The sequence below is a fragment of the Pongo pygmaeus genome, chromosome X (assembly GCF_028885625.2).
Source record: "Pongo pygmaeus isolate AG05252 chromosome X, NHGRI_mPonPyg2-v2.0_pri, whole genome shotgun sequence".
Classification (NCBI taxonomy): domain Eukaryota; kingdom Metazoa; phylum Chordata; class Mammalia; order Primates; family Hominidae; genus Pongo; species Pongo pygmaeus.
This window is the reverse complement of record NC_072396.2, coordinates 14387381-14405014: the sequence shown is the minus strand read 5'-3', so window position 1 is coordinate 14405014 and position 17634 is coordinate 14387381. Positions and strand designations below refer to the sequence as shown.

Genomic DNA, 17634 nt, shown 5'->3' with positions numbered 1-17634 from the left:
CAGCCACTCAGGAGGCTGAGGCAGGAGAATGGCGTGAACCCAGGAGGCAGAGGTTGCAGTGAGCCGAGATTGTGCCACTGCACTCCGGCCTGGGTGACAGAGCAAGACTCCATCAACAACAACAAAAAAAAAAAAAAAAAAAAGGATATAAACCATGCATGATATGCCGAGAAAGGAACTAGAGTAAGCAAGAGGTAAAGAGATTTGTAAGAATCAAACATCAAGCCAGGTTTCTGCCCATACAGGGATTGTGCTGGAGAGACAAGATCCCTGAGTGCTTATTAAACAGGAAAGAGTGAGGCAAACAAGTGAGTAAATGTCCCCCAAAAGACTATAGTTAATATCACTGTATTGTATACTTGAAAATTGCTAAGAGAGTAGGTTGTTGTTTGTTTTTGGACAGGGTCTCACTCTGTCATCCAGGCTGGTGCAATCTCAGCTTACTGCAACCTCCACCTCCCAGGCTAAAGTGATTCTCGTGCCTCAGCCTCCTGAGTTGCTACGATTATAGGTGCGCACCACCATGCTTGGCTAATTTTTTTTTTTTTTTGTGGAGACAGGGCTTTGCCATGTTGCCCAGGCTGGTCTTGAACTCTTGGACTCAGGTGATCCACCCCCCCCCCCTTGGCTTCCCAAAGTGCTGGGATCACAGGCGTGAGCCACTGCGCCTGGCCTAAGAGAGTAGGCCTTAAATGTTTTCACCACACACAAATATACACACACACACACACACACACACAGAAATAACTAGATATGGCGATAGATGTTAACTTGATTGTGATAATCATTTTACAATGTATACACATATCAAAACATCTCGTTATACATGGTAAATACATACAATTTTAATTTATCAATTATACTTCAACAAAGCTGGATAAAAAAGATTGGAACAGCCTGGGCGTAGTGACTCACGCCTGTAATCCCAGCACTTTGGGAGGCTGAGGCAGGCGGATCATGAGGTCAGGAGTTCGAGACCAGTCTGGCAAACGTAGTGAAACCCCGTCTCTACTAAAAATACAAAAAATTAGCCAGGTGTGGTGGTGTGTGCCTGTAATCCCAGCTCCTTGGGAGGCTGAGGCAGGAGAATCACGTGAACCCAGGAGGCGGAGGTTGCGGTGAGCTGAGACTGCGCCATTACACTCCAGCCTGGGCGACAGTGCGAGACTACATTTCAAAAAAAAAAAAAAGATTGGAACAGACAAAATGCATCCTTATTGTTTATAATTATTTTGTACTCCTAGATGAGGTATTGAAGTGCTGCTAAACCTCAATTTTTTGTGTGTGTTTTATTTTTTAGAGACAGGGTCTCACTCTGTCGCCCAGGCTCAAGTACAATGACACCATCATAACTCACTGCAGCCTCTGCCTCCCGGGCTCAAGCGTTCCTCTCACCTCAGCCTCCCAAGTAGCTAGGACTACAGGAGTGCACCACCATGCCTGGCTAAGTTTTTTGTTTTTGCAGAGACAGGGTCTCACCACGTTGCCCAGGCTGTTCTTGAACTCTTGGGCTCAAGTGATCCTCCCGCCTCAGCCTCTCAAAGTGTTGGGATTACAGGCATGAGCCACTGCATCTGGCCCCTCAATCAAATTTTAAAAATTTAGTTGGAAATATGATTTTATTGATAGTTTAAAATCAAATTATTAGAAGACTGTATCTACTGTGAAGTAAGGTATGCCTGTGTTTTCCTCATTATAAAAGTAATTCTTGCTCATTATAGAAGTCCGGGAAAACACAACAAGGTATACAAATAAAACTAACAATTCTATTAATCTCACATCCCAGAGACAAACCCTGTTAATATTTTGGTAGAAATGAATATATGGATATATTAGTTAGGGTTGGGTCGCTGTTATAACAAATAACTCCCAAAATACATAATGGCTTAAACATAATAGCAGTTTATTTCTGGGTCACAAACATGTCCAAGTCAGTTACAAATTGTCAGTGTGTGGAGGAGGACGGAGGCAAAGTCATTCAGTGACCTAGGCTGATAAGACAATTTCAACTTCAACCCGTGGCTTCCAAAAGCACCCTAGGGGTCAACGTCTCATTCTTGCTGGGAGAAGAGGAAAGCACGTAGAAGCGATATGTTTAAGGTTTTAGGGATAAGCCCGGAAGTGGTGGACCTCACTTCTAACCTCTTTGGCTACAACTCAATCAGGTAGCCCCAATTAACTGTTAAGGAGTTAAGGGGAAATGGAGTCTGGCTGTGTGGCCAGATAGAAAAAAATGTCGAAAAAGTAATAGTCCCTACCATAGTGTATTTTCTTTGTGTTTTTCAATACACACACACACACACGTATACACTAACACGACTAGGATTATGTTGTATATTCAGCTTTTTATTTGGCTTTTAAAACATCTCTGAGCATTTTTCTACATAATTCTTTGCAAACAAGGCTACATGATATCCGATCATACAGATCAGGGTTTCTCAACCTTGGTACTATTGACATCTGGGGCCAGATCATTCTTTGTTGGGGGGAGGGGAGCTGTCCTCTGCACTGTAGGACATTGAGCTGCATCCCTGACCTTTACCCACTGGATGCCAGTAAGCCCCCCACCCTATCCCCAGTTGTGACAACCAAAACTCTCTCCAGACACTGCTAAATGTCTCCTGGGGGGCGAAATTGCTCCCAATCAAGAACCCCTGAACTAGGTCGACAATCATTTATATAACTAATTCCCTTCTGTTGAGAAACTGTTGCTTTTTTTGTTTTGTTTTGTTGTTTTTTTTTTTTTTGCTATTACATCTCACTCTACAATAAACCTCCTTTCACATTAATTTTCATCAAAACAGTTGTTATTTACTTAGGAGAGAGTCCCAGAAGAGGGATTATTTGGTCAGAGGCTGTGAATATTTTTAATTCTCTTGGTAGTACAGCCAAATGGCTTTCCGGAAAGGCTTGACCAATTGACTCACCCACCTGCAGGTGTAGTCTTGCTTTAATTTTTAAAGATTTCAGTTACTTGAGAAAAATGGTTTATTATTTTAAGATAGCATTTCTTTGAATGATAGTGAAATGAAATATACTTACTAGCCATCATCTGCATCGTCTATAGCAGCCTTCACTAATTTCCCAAATGCTATTTTTTTTCTTAAGGGTTTTAGGGACAATTGCTTGTTGAAATCAATCCATGATACTTACAAAGTGAGGAAAATTTTCTGTTAAAATGTGGCTTTCCCCTGACATTGTATACACAATTGTTAGAACTCAGTTTTTATCACAGCATCCATTGTGGCTAGCTCCAATATTTAGACAGCTGTTCTTTCTTTTCTTTGGGGGGAAAAAAAAACTAAGACTTCTAGGGAATGACAGAAAGTAGACCAAAGAGTTTACTTTCATCTCAGTACACAAAACCTTAGAGTTCTTCGTTCCAGAGAGGCTCATTAAGGTCATGTCTTGCCAAAGTACTATTTCAGATGGTCATGCCCGAGTTCCCTTCTGTTGTTTTCAGGGTCTCCTAGGAAACCCTCAAGATGTAAGAACCGACCAAACTCACCCTTCCCTCAACTAGGACTTAGCATGAATTCCTCATTGCTCTCACCCAGTCCACCTTTGTCTTTCTCTCCCTTACAGGCAGCCTCTGTTATTGTTGGATTCCTACATACACTTGGACTCAGGAATGGCGCAAATGGATTACTTCCTCTTAACAGGAGGACAACAAGTTATACCTACTGAGCTCCCTGTTGTTTTATTACTGCATGAAGATTGGTTAGAAATGACTATTCCCGTGGGATTGTGAAAATGAGCCACTGATCCGCCTAGCACAAATCTCTGTCCTTTCATGTAAAATATTATTAGGCTTTCTAGAGCTCTGCCTTGATAAAATCTTTCCTAATCCAATAAATTTCAATAGATGAAATGTTTGCCTCCTCCACCCTTTCTCAGTCCTAAAGCCTCTCTTTTGGCTTAAATGTCCCTTAAGTGTACTATCTATTGTCACTGTTTATGTAACCCTCTGTTCAAATAACATGATGTATTTTCAGAACAATAAAAGAGCACAACAAAAAATATCAGGGGGGAATATCAGGCTCAGAAATGTCACAGAGAGCGTTAGTCCTACAAAAACTGCAAGGGTCTCATGACTCTTCTAATACCTTTGGAGACAGGAAAATTCTTCTCTAAGGAGACAGAAGGAATTTAAGCCCTGGACACTGTTAAACCATTTAATTCACTTAAAGGCTCAAGCGCGAGGCCTGAGCAGCGGGAGAAATGGTTGACTGGAGAGAGCCTGCAAAGTCTCCAAGAGCCTTCCAGGGGTGGACTTCCAGGAATCAAGAGGGGTGATAACGGACACCAGCAAATCTGCCACCACTCTAGATTGGAGGGTGCTACCTGTGTCTTTCTAAGTCATTAGCCACCGACAAGTTACTTATGTCAATGTTTCACAACCTTGGATGCACATTGGAATCACCTGGGGAGCTTTTAAAGAACGGATGCCTGGGTCCCACTCGCAGAGGCCATGATGAAATCCGGTTTCCAGAAGCTCCCCAGCTGATTTCTCCTCTGCAGCCAGGGTTGAGACCACTGAATTAAGTAACGACTCGTATCTGAACAAAAGGAACTGAGACTGTGGATTGAGGCAACGCTAAGTACTAAGTGCCCTTGGTCCAGTGTCCCGGGCCTCAGTTTCTTTATCTATCCAACGGGTGTGGCTAAGACCTCAAAGCCCCCCGCTCCCCCCAACCTCCCCAGGCCTTAATAGTTTTCATGTGGGACGCGGATCGCCGCCTCCGCGATCCTAGAAGCCCACTCCCCTCTCCACCCATCCCCCTCGCCGGCTTTTCCGGTTCCCGCGCCCCTTGGCGCTCGCCCGGGGGTCCCAGAGGAAGCCGCGAGCTTTGCCTGCAGACTCCGCGCGCCCGCTGCCCCCAATCGGGCCCTAGCTCCGGGCGCACAAAGCCCCCGGCGCTGACGTCAGGGCCCCTCTCCGCGCGGCCGGCCCCCAGTGCAGGCGGAGCCGCGCCGCGCTCCCACCCCGGCCAGGAGCTAGGAGCCAGCGGCCAGCCCCGCGCAGCGCAGCGCAGCCCGCAGGAGCCCGGTCAGCGCACGTGCCCGCGAGACCTGCAAACTTGTGCCACCGGCTCTGCCCGTCCCCGGGGAGCCCGAACGCCCGCAGCCCGCACCCCTCCCGCCAGTCTCCAGCCATGGGTAAGCGAGCGCGCTGGCTCCGCGCCACGGCCACGGTCTCACGCCCCCGCCCCGGGAGGGCGCGCCCTTCCGAGGGTCCCGCCCCTCCCCCCGCTCAGGTGGGGCCTCCTCGGCCACCTCCGCGACGAAGCCGGGACGCTGGAGGTGGGAGGGGCGCGGCGCAGGTGTCCGGAACGCCCAGGTGCGCCTCCCTGTTGTATCCTGTGGGGGGTGGTCCCCGCTCCGGCTGCGGCCAGGCTGCACCCCCGCACGTGCGGCTCGCGGGAGCCTAAGAGCTGGGTCCCCGGGAGGGGTTGCAGAGAGAACAGACGGCGCGTCCCGGGCTAGTGCTTTATTTTAAGGAGCCAGTAGAGAGTAGCTTCTTGCCCGTTTCCCGGGACGCTCTCCCTGTCGCCCGAGCTCCCAGTCCAGTCCTGCCCTGCCCCGCCCCGCCCTGCCGTGGTTCTGTTCTCCTTAAGCCCGCGCGAAACAAACACCCGGTTCCCCAAGCCTGGGGTCTTCCGGGAGCTCATTTCGAAACCATCACCCTTGAAACCAGGAAAGTGGCAGGAGAGAGGGACAGCATGGGAAGGAGGCTGAGTCTCTCCTCTTTGTCCCTTGTTCCAACTATCAAAATGCGGCCCGGGCTCAGGTGGAGACGGGGTGCTGAGCGGGTTCCAATGCAACGGGGGAACGACTAGCAACGGCAAAAGGCTCAGCTTCGGAGGGTGAAAATCTGAAATCTCCAACCTGGCCTGAGGCTGGTGTAAGGCGGCTGTAGAATTCTTTTGTCACTTCCTAACACCTTGAAATGCTGCCGTCAGCAGCATGTCGTTAAGTGAGGACTCTGTATTGGGAGGAAAACTCATTCCGCAGCACTCCTGAAAACGTGTGACAGCTGTGCTTGGGAAAGGGTTTTTCTCTTCCTGCTCCGTTATCTTTCTCTAGTGACAGACTCCAGCCACAAGCCACAAAGACTATGAAGAGCATTCCTAACGAGGACGTCAGTGGGTTTAACCATTGCGAGTTACTGGTGAGGGCTTGGGAATTGCTTGCTCGCTCCTCCCCTTCCCCTAATCATTTATCCCCCTCTTTCACATTATCTCTGCTATTAATTGTGTGTAGGGGGGGCGATAATTTTGTACTGATTAAAATTTTGGTGAGGAGTAAAGGGGGCACTTTTTTGCATTTCAAAGGAAGCTCAAATAATTTTCTAGTTTACATTTTTAAAAAATTTACTAGGTGATCAAAATATGAAAGGAGGTAAGGCCCACCAAATCCAACAGGAAAATTTCTTTCTAAAAAGTTAGGCAAGAACTAGCATAAGATCCTTCTAGAAAGGGCAGAATCGAGTGGCCTGTAACTCAGGTTCCTACTTCTCTTAATGTCCCCCATGTGAGCAGTCAAACCATTCAACCTCCGTTTTAAATGAGGCTCATACACAAAATGAGGCTCAGAGGATGACTGCTACTCAGCCTGTGATCACTTTGGTGATAATTGCCACCAAAGATGTTACAGTTACGAACAAGTGTGGTATTGAGGAAAGCATCAACTACTTTTTCTGAAATCGTTATTTTAATTTAACGCTAGGCATTTGGATTTGTACGTGGAATTATCACACGGGGACCTTCTTCAGAATAGCTTTCACCATACTTTGGACTGATTTAGGGGTAGGGTGGGCTTCATTTTTAAATAGGTGTGGAGTTGGGTGCATTTCTCATGAAGCAAAGGCCCGAGACAGGGACCTGTTCTTAAGGAAGTACTTTGTGTTTTGGACAATTGTTGGCTCCACATTTCAATTGCCAATTTATGTTAATTTGTGCATACTTCACTGGTTCTGGCAGTATCCTTGGTTTTGGTTTTAGTTTTTACATTAAAAAGAAAGTTCCCTTCGTGTAAAAAAGGAAACATACTGATTTCCTTTGGTAGACTCTTTGTAAATACACCACAGGGCCATGAACTGGTTTTATTTTTCCAGATGTTTTTAATTACCTTACATCCTCTTATGAATGTTTTAATTGAAATGATTTAACGTTGGGAAAATTCTGACCATTGGCCCATTAAATCGGGACTTTGGTTCTTAATACAATCAGTTCCTTAACCAGGATCAGTTAATTTACTGGTAAAATAAATGAGGTTTGTAGAAATAAAAGTGCCTTCAGACTCAAATTTTAAGGTATTTACAATCTTTAACCTAAAAATAAAATAATGAGTAGTGGTGATATGTATAATTTCACTTTTCATTACATCTTGAAAGAAAACATGAGTTTTTAATTGTTAAGCCAGTTTTTTTATAGCCTTAAGATGTAATTCACATATCATACAATTCACACGTTTAAGTATACAAGTCAGTGGTCTTCAGTATATTCAGATTTGTGCAGCCATCACTACTATCTAACGTTAGAACATTGTCATCAACCCCAAAAAGAAATCTTGTACCCATTTAGCAGTCACTCCTCATTCTCTTCTCCCCCCAGCCCCTGGCAACCACTAACCTACTTTCTGTCTCTATGGATTTGCCTCTTCTGGAGGGTTCAGGTAAATGGAATGAGCCAATTGATGTTTGAAGTGTATTTGACTGTTCAGTAACTTTGGTTGTTTTGCTCAATGAGATGTTGCTGTATTGTGTATGCAGTACGCTACCTAAATGAGTGTGTTGAAACTAATTATTTCTCTGGCTGAAGGGTTCCATGTTTGGCTGCACATATTCTGAAGGTGAGTGAGAGTGCACACACACAACACACAGACACACACATCCTTCAGTGTTAACTCTGGTTTTATCTGATAGGAACTTGCATTGCCCAACAGAATTTTGATTCTGTTACCTTGTTCATAGGCCTGAAGGCATAGCAATTAAGTGAATTCCATGTAATAACCTCTTATAAGGCATTTGTGGAATATCCAAGCTGCTTTAATATGGCTTATGTATCCAGAGAGAAATGTGGATTTTGTTTCTTTGCCTATAATTTTTTTATTTTTATTTATCTTTTGGAGACAGGGTCTCACTCTGTCCATGCTGTACTGCAGTGGCCTGATGTAATAACTCACTGTGGCCTGGAACTCCTGGGCTGAAGCAGTCGTCCCACCTCAGCCTCCCAAGTAGCTGGGACTACAGGCGTGTGTCACCATGCCCGATTAAGCTTTACATTTTTTTTTTTTTTTTTGTAGAGATAGGGTATTGCTATGGTGCCCAAACTGGTCTCAAACTCCTGGCCTCAAGTGATCCTCCCTCCTCTGCTTCCCAAAGTGCTGGGATTACAGGCGTGAGCCACTGTGAGTGGCCAATTGCCTATAATTTTAAATGGAAACTGTATACGAAATGATCAGATACAACAAAATATTGAAATAATTGTTTCAACCCATTTTGTGGTAAGGAAGTTTTTATAAGGATTATGTATTTAAATGTCAATAATTTCACTAAATAGCATTTTAAAAATTTTGGTCTAGAGCAGTTCTTTTTAATATGTGTACAGATCATCTAATGATCTTGTTAAAAAAGCAGTGTCTGATTCAGTGGGCCTGGGTGGGGCCTGAGTTTCTGCATTTGTAACAAGCTCCCAGGGGGTGCTCATGCTCCTGGTTCCTGGAGCCAGGAAGCAAAGAAGGCTGTTAAGCAGAGAGGCCCTGGTGCCTGCCCCAGCTTGCCCACTAGTTTGCTGTGTGATCTTGGGTAAATCATTTTCTCTTCTTAATTTTAGTTGACTATAAAATAAAAGAATTTGATGAAATTATTTCTTTGGGTCTTTACAGGTCAACCAATATGTAATTTAGAAAAAAAGAAATGAGAGAGTAATGTTATGCTTGAAAAACACGAGAAAACAGCTCCCTGATGGTCTAAACACTACTTGAATGCATGAAGCCAGTATCAGAAGTGTCATCTGTAGTTGGGTTAAATGCTGGCATCTTTGATGTGCATGCTTCCAGTATGATTGGCCCTTCTCCAAGGGAACTGGTGGAGGAAGCTATAATGTTCTCCCTCTTTAACACTCCCAGCTTTGGCTTCTCCTGACTTCTTCTCCTTAAATCCCTTTCTTCCCCGACATCCAGGCTCAAGCCACCCTCAGAGGCTGCACTCAGAAAGAAGCACGCTGAAGACCCATAATGCAATGCTTGGTTCTGGAAGCTTGCTCAGGAATTCAGATGCAGTGGGAGACAAAAAGGAATGGAATCCTTCTGAATAACTGGGCAGGAAGTGATCCCAGAATATGCTAGCTTCCCTCCCTCTGAGTCTAAAGATCTAGTAAGGAGCCCACCCTTGGATCTTGGAGAGAGCTCCCTTTTAATATCGGGACACAAACCGACATTTTGAGTAAACCTGATAGTCGAATACCAGGGAGTACCGTTTGTGACAAACAAGAAGTCATTAATTCTTTATTATATTTTTGCTTTAACGAAAGCTGTTGACCAAACCACCTGGCTTCTCCAAGGGCTTCTTGGAGAAAACCCTTATCTGCTACATCCAGGACCAAGCAGCTGGATGGTTTATTGAAAATGCCAAAGGGATGAATCATAAAACATGCCACATATGTAGCCTAAACATTTTGTTTAACTTTAAACATTAATTTGCTGATATTTTATTGTAGAGTCAAGGCCTTTGCTTTGAGTGCAAGGACCTGATTGGAGTTCCTAGAAGTCTTTCTTACATTAAATCACAGCCAAAATTCATTGGCTTCTGATTTTCAGCTTCAGATTCTTACATTAAAGTAGAATGAAAACCTAAAGGCATTGGGAACCAATCTCTAGGCAGAATCCCTTTATATCACCTACTCCACTCCCCTTAAACCTTTAAATTTGCCTGTACTTACTTTTGCAACTATTTTCTCAAGTGACTCATTTTTGTTAAGACTCTCCAAAGTAATCAACCTGGTTTTCAAAGAAAGGAAAAAACTCTCTTTTGGCACTCCTATTTTATTAGTTTATGTAATATTGAATTAAGTTTCATAATTCTAGTAACAAGTACAACTGGCGTAAACAGGTTTGGGAACAAACACCACTGACTCTTCTTAAGTACACTACTGGGGGGAGAAGCAGTACATAGATATATTGCAAAAGAGCCTACAACCCAAGTTCTGGACAATGATGAGTATGGTTTAGAAAAAGAATGGAGGATATGGGGTAAATGGGTGGGGTCCTTTAGGTAAACATTGGTAAGAGAGCATCTGGTATATTTTGAGCCATCATCATTCATTTAATAATTTTAACAAGATGACTGGCTTGTTAGTGTTTTTAATATACTTCTTTCTGTTCAAATACCAAATTTGTCAAGAGCAGAAATCGTTTCATTCATTGTTATACCCCGGTGTTCATTGGAATGATTGGCATATTGTAGGTGTTCCACAAATATTTGTTTAAAAATGAGGATTCATATGCATTTTATTAAGGTCTATCAACATTAAAATTATAGATTTCAAGGTATTTAAATTAACATTGATGTACTGCAAACTCTGGTAAACTATGCTAAATTAAATAGGGTAAATTACATAAATTATTGTTCTTTAATAATATTAATACTTTTATCACAGAATAACAATTTCAGAGCTTGAAGTTGCTTTAGAAGTAATTTGATTGCTGCCAGGCACACAGACACAAAAACAATTGAAAGAGCAGTTTGGATGTTCTTTCATTAGGTTTTTTTTTTGCCTTGAGCTTTTTTTCTTCTGCTGCTATAAAATACTTTTCTTTCTCTGGTGAAAAGTACTTCCTTCTCATCAGGTTTTTGAAGTTCTGGAAAGATTGGGGTTGAAGGCTTTGTTTCCGTGAAACTCATTATTGCCCTGAGGATTAAAAGGCAATGGCAGCTTTGTGTTTCCATCCTCACCGTGTGTATTAGGGTTAAACGAGTACCTACCACAATATCATGCAACTAGCATGTGCCAGTCTCTAAGCCTTTGAATTCCTGTCACATGTCCATCACCATGGGGCTCTCGAGAATATTGGACAGCTGCTCACTCAGCAAGCATTCACAGAGTCCTGTTCAGATGAGCCAAGTACTGTGCTAAGTCTTGAAGCAGAAAATAAACAAGACTCTGTTCTCAAATAACCACAGTCATTTCTGAAAGGCAGATAAACAACTGTAATAAAAGTACAAGATCCTGTAGGAAAAAGAATATCTGTCTGAGGAAAAAAGGGGAGAGGTGGTATTTCAAAGAGGGATTCCCTAGGGAGGCAGTTACTTTAAATCTGAGAGTCTTCAAGGATGAGCAGGAAGATGGGGGTCAGGGTGTCCAGGTGTCTGGGAGAGGATGGTCCAGGCCCTGGATACAAATGTATAAAAGCAGGAGCTGTGGCAGAGGCTGCTGTGTGGGTATGTTGAGTTGGGAATGGCCTCAATGTGGGGGAGTGGGGAGAGCTGAGGCCAGATTGTAAAGTACCAGGAGATAACTTGGTCATTAGCCTGTTGGTCACAGAGAATCAGGAAGGGATTTTAAGCAGGTGCATGGCAGCTGGAGGGAAATGACAGTCTCCCCAAGGGGATAAAAGAAACCCACTGAGAGAATCATTTGTGTCTAACTATAAAATTCCAGATAAAAGTTTAGAAGGAGTTCTGATAAAGGTAAAACCTTGTGGCTTATATGAAGTTTCCAGTGGTGACTTAGATTTGAGGAGTGTTGAGAAGGGTGGAAGGGATTGGGATAACCCATGAAACAGAGGTAGGAGTGAGCAAGGTTTGTTGGGGGAATTCTGAAGAAACTGGCCTGGCCATAGCAGAGAGTAGGTATGGGAGAGAGTAGGAAATACGATTTGGTCAGGGAACTGAAAGCCAGATGGGAGTAATGAATTTTAGTTGATTACAAATGGACACATATAAATGAATCTTACAAAAATATTTAAATCTAGTCCATTGTCTCATCCCTCTTGAAAGAGAGAAGGAAGGGAAGTATTAGCTTTCTGGGATGGAAAGATATTGCGGTGATCTTTGGTGTGACTCCAGAGGGGTTGAGGATTGGAACAGAACCAACTTCCATGTCTATTTATTTACTCGATTATTAATTTTATTTACTTTTTTCTCTTTCTTTTTTTTTTTTTTTTTTTTGAGAAGGAGTCTCGCTCTGTAGCCCAGGCTGGAGTGCAGTGGTGTGATCTCGGCTTACTGCGAGCTCTGCCTCCTGAGTTCACGCCATTCTCTCGCCTCAGCCTCCGGAGTAGCTGGGACGACAGGCGCCCGCCACCACGCCCGGCTAATTTTTTGTATTTTTAGTAGAGATGGGGTTTCACCATGTTAGCCTGACCTTGTGATCCGCCCGCCTTGGCCTCCCAAAGTGCTGGGATTACAGGCGTGATGGATTACTAATTTTAAAAGTGGGATTTGTTGTTGTTGTTTTGTTTTTGTTTTTTTGAGACAGTCTAATTCTGTCACCCAGGCTGAAGTGCAATGGTGCGATCTCAGCTCACTGCAACCTCAGCCTCTTGGGTCCAAGCGATTCTCCTGTCTCAGCCTCCAAAGTAACTGGGATTACAGGTATGCACCACCATGCCTGGCTAATTTTTTGTATTTTTAGTAGATACAGATTTCACCATGTTGGCCAGGCTGGTCTTGAGCTACTGACCTCAGGTGATCTGCCCACCTCAGCCTCCCAAAGTGCTGGGATTACAGGTGTGAGCCACTGTGCCCGCCATTTTTTTTTTCTTAAATATTTGCAAGAATTTACCAGTGAAGCCAGTTGGGTCTGGAGTTTTCTTTGTAGAAATGTTTAAGTTATGAAGTGTATTTCTTTAGCAGAGGACTATTCAGACTTTCTCTTTGTTTCAATTTTGGTAAATTGTGGTTTTCAAGGGCTTTGTGCATTTTATCTAAGTTATTTGTTGGCATAAAGTTGTTCATAATATTTTGTATTATCTGTTTAATCCTGTTATCTATAGTATCTGTAGTGATGTTCCCTTGTTCATTTCTTTTTTTTTTTTTTTGAGACGGAGTCTCGCTCTGTTGCCCAGGCTGGAGTGCAGTGGCACGATCTCAGCTCACTGCAAGCTTCACCTCCCGGGTTCATGCCATTCTCCTGCCTCAGTCTCTTGAGTAGCTGGGACTACAGGTGCCCACCACCACGCCTGGCTAATTTTTTGTATTTTTAGTAGAGACGGGGTTTCACCGTGTTAGCCAGGGTGGTCTCGATCTCCTGACCTTGTGATCCGCCCGCCTTGGCCTCCCAAAGTGCTGGTATTATAGGTGTGAGCCACCGTGCCCGGCCTCCCTTGTTCATTTCTAGTGATGTAGGTAATTGGTATTCTCATTATTTTTCTTGATCAATATTTCTAAAATTTATTTTAATAGCTTGATACTTACATGTAATAATTATATCTGATAGGTAAGTTGACCACTTAATGAAAAAGGAGTACATTTTCTAGTAATCAAAAATAGAATTTAAGTGTCTAAAAGTAAGAATTGCTTACTTGGTTAGAAAAAAATAAAATCTGCCAAAAGAAAAAGTATTTAAACCTGATCTTTGGAATTTTACTCTTAATGGCTGTATATAATTCAGTATATTTGAACTTGGTATAACAAGATCTATTATAAACAATCTTGAGTTAGAGTAGATCTTGAGTTGAGCTTAGTATTTGCTCAGGTATTTATTTGTTTAGTTTTTGTAGGACTGTTAAATTCTATTTTCTTCTTTGGACCAACCGGAGATAGATACTAAAATAAAAGAAGTCCTTTTTTCTTCCCTTCTAAGTATACTTTTAGAGCAGGGTTTCTCAACCTCAGCACTATTGACATTTTGGGCTGGATGATTCTTTGTTGGGGGAGTATGAGGGCTGTCCTGCGCATTGTAGAGTGTTTTGCAGCATCTGTGTTCTCTACATACTACATGTTGTAACAGTCCTCTAGTTGTAACAACCAAAAATGTCTCCAGACATTGCCAGATAACCCAGGGAGGGAGGAGGGGAGCACCATATTGATAACCACTACTTAAAGGGTAAGAGGGATTGAAAACCTTTTGTTTCTCACAGTATCATAAAATCTGAGTAGTAGCATTGTTGAGAACTTGGTTGAGCACATCTGCAGAATGGGAGGATTTCTTGTTTAAAAGGTTTTTCCTTCCAAAAGGAATGCTTGTTTTTTTTTAGTTGAAGGAAGTTTTTTGTTTTTTTTTTTTTAATCTTTTTCTTACGTCATCAGAGAATCTGGAGATATAATGTGGAGCTTTGCAGACCACCTAAGTCATTCTTGCTTGGAGTAAAATGGTGCCTAAACCATCTCGATAATGAGGCCAACCTCCTGGGGAAATAGTGTGCCTGGCTTTCCTTGGTAACTTCTTCTAATGATTAGTGCACCTTATCTCTGAAAGGACTGAATCTGTGAAGATCCTTTTGCTTACTAAAATAGTTTTCATTATCTTTTGTTCTCATTAAGTGGAAAGACATGAAGGATCTAGTCACATCCTTAGTTACCTTGATGGCCTTTCCAAATTTAGAATTCATCTTCTTAGCTGTAATCAAATCTACCCAGATTAAGCCCTTAAGGCAACCTTCCTGAACGTTCCATCCTTAGTCATGTCTTCATTACATTTGTTCATGTGTTTGAGAGATGCAGGAGTTGGAAGAGAACGGACAGATTTCACCCTTGTTTAGAGATCCGTTTTCTATAGCCATTGATCTCTGCCATTCCTACATCCCAGCCCCCACAACCTAGACTCCTCCCTGCAAATGGAGACTATAAGTCAGTGTTTTCTGAGACATCTGACCATACTTGCAAAATAGTTCCAGCGTAGAAAGAACAAGAACATTAGAAGCGAGGGTCAGAAGGAGCCTAGAAAACCTGCTATATTGTATGTGCATTGGGTCGCTGTTTTAGATTTAGAAATGTTTCACAATGTCTTCCTGAAAAGAATGTTTAAATGGTGGATTTTAAGATGGGCGCTTAAATTCAGGCATCTGTTCCTTCACACAATGGGCAAAGAATGGAAACGTAATTAGCAATGTAAGTCAAGCTCTTAAGATAACGTGATTTGATGCAGTACTTTATATTTTCCTTTTTGTTTTCTCATTTGGCATATTCTGACAGTTTCCATGGTAATTAAAAAGAATTTGGGACCTTAAAGGGATGAATTTCCATCCTATGAATTATTACCATTTTGCGAAGCCACTGTACCGGTTTACTAAAAACTGTTTTGAGCTCTATTATATGATGTCGCAAATATTTTTAGATGTTTTGTAAGAGGCACAAATATTATAAAATCATTAAAAATTGTTATTGAAGTATAATATGTATACATGAAAAGTGGGTAAATCATAAGTGTACAGCTTAATAAGTTTTTATAAATGTAACCAGCAGTTAGATTAATAAGCAGAACATTACCAGCCCCTTAGAAGCCTCCTCAGGCTGCCTTACAGATATACCCGATCAAGGCTAATCACCCCTAATTTCTGTCAGCAGAGCTTTGCACTTTATATAAATGGAATAATACAGTATGAGCTCTTGTGACTGGTGTGTCTTGCTCAACATTTGATAACATTATTTTGAAACAGGAGGATGTTTTCTGTCTGGAAAAGAGATCTGCTTCTAAATCATTATGGTTAAAAGCATTTATTAAATGCTTTCGTGTGTAGAACCGTACTAGGAAGTACACATATCATTGGTTCCTATCCTTTATTTTAAGTGGAAAGCATTGACACAGCAGCTGTGAGAAGGACTTTGAAAATCCTTGATGTAAGATGAGATAGATACATGAAAACATGTATACAGCTGGAGAGATTACAAAAATAAAGTGTGCCCATTATCCCCTTCAGAAATGGAAAGTACATTTTGAGGAGTTGTGAAGGAAGACAAAGCTGTAAGTGTTGCATACTTATTCAGGATTTGATCAACGTGAATGCTTGCTAACTTCAGGACTTAAGGATGTAATAGATGTTGAGGCCTGCCTCCTCCCAATTAGTTTCCTGCAGAAGGTGAAATTTTAGGAATTGTTTGAATTAACAGTAGTTAGTGAATCTTTGGCTAGTGGATATTCCAAATGGAGTAGAGGTGTGGACAAAGGCCCAAAGGCCTGGGATGATTTCTGATTTTCATTCTGAAAATGGAACTACATAGGAAATTGTGGTTTGCCAGTTGACTTTTCTTCTCGTTTGTTTGGACTTAGACAATAATACTTTGCCTATGTTCCTTCAGTGAGGAACTTTCTCATCTTCTTAACCAGAGTAAATGATGCAGTCAGCAAAATGAATGCTTTGTCACCACACCGAACTAGCTTTAAATCGTATGGTGTTACCACTGCTTCTCAAGTGGTGGTATCAATTTATACTCTCACCAGGAGTGAATGAGCATTCTAGCTTCTCTGTATCTTTACCAGCATTTGCTATTGTCACATTGTTTATTTTTTCAAATAGCTGATAGGTATGAAGTGCTATTTCATTGTTTTTTTTTTATGTTGAATTTCTCTAGAGAGGTTGAAAGTTTTTTGTAGGTTATTGTCCATTTGGGTTTTCTCTTCCATTTAGATCCTTATTTGTATTTGTCTTGATTTGTAGTAGTTCTTTATGCCTTCTATGTACTAATCCTTAGTTAAAATGTGTTTTCAATATCATCTTCCTCTCTATGGCTTATCTTTTAACTTTGTTGAGTACATCTTTTGTTGTACTAAATCTTTTTTATTATAATAAAGTCCTAATTATCAATCTTTTCCTTTAATTTTTTATGACTTGTGCTTTTTATCTTTGCCTTGTTTTAAAATTGTTTCTATCCCCAAAGTCATGAAAATGTTCTTCTAATCCTCAGTATTTTCTAAAAGAAAGTTTTTCTAAAATCACGCTTTTCACTTTTCAGCCTGTATTCCATTGGGATTCTATTTTTTGGTATAGTTTTAGATAGAAAGCTATTTTTAAAAATTGTTTATTTCCTATACAGAAATACCATGTACTTAATAATTCACTCTTTCCCCCCGATAATATCTATATCTGTACTTCCTTACTATATGTGTGAGTACATCTATGGACTTCATTCTGTTCCTTGATCTGTTTTGGTATCTCTGTGCTATTATTACACTGTCTTCATTACTATAGATTTAGAATAAGCCTGGCTATTTCTTAGGAGAAATTTTCCCCTTTTGCTCTTCTTTAAAAGTGACCTATTCTTGATCCTCTGCTTTTTTTTTTTTTTTGAGACGGAGTCTCGCTCTGTGTCACCCAGGCTGGAGTGCAGTGGCGCAATCTGGGCTCACTGCAAGCTCCACCTCCCGGGTTCACGCCATTCTCCTGCCTCAGCCTCCTGAGTAGCTGGGACTACAGGCGCCCGCCACCACGCCTGGCTAATGTTTTTGTATTTTTAGTAGAGATGGGGTTTCACCATGTTAGCCAGGATGGTCTCAATCTCCTGACCTCGTGATCCACCTGCCTCAGTCTCCCAAAGTGCTGGGATTAGAGGTGTGAGCCACGGCGCCTGGCCAGAATAATTTCATGATAGTCAATGTATTTACTATATTAAGTCTTTCATTTGTGTATATGGTATATCTCTTCATACATTTAGATTTTCTTTTGTACCCCAAGATAATGTTTTTGCATACC

At 41.9% G+C, this 17634-nt stretch overlaps 1 protein-coding gene across 3 annotated transcripts in view; it reads left to right on the top strand.

Moving 5' to 3' along the window:
* Positions 1-4820: 4820 nt before the first annotated feature.
* The window catches only part of GPM6B (glycoprotein M6B), a 166676-nt gene continuing 153862 nt past the window's right edge, over positions 4821-17634 (top strand). Inside the window, exon 1 of one of the 3 annotated variants that reach the window (XM_054470728.2) lies at positions 4821-5160. In XM_054470728.2, the coding sequence (XP_054326703.1) occupies positions 5157-5160 (4 nt within the window). In that variant the 5' untranslated portion in view covers positions 4821-5156. The remainder of the gene's footprint in view (positions 5161-17634) is intronic. The other 2 variants (XR_010125425.1, XM_054470725.2) reach the window with 2 other exon arrangements.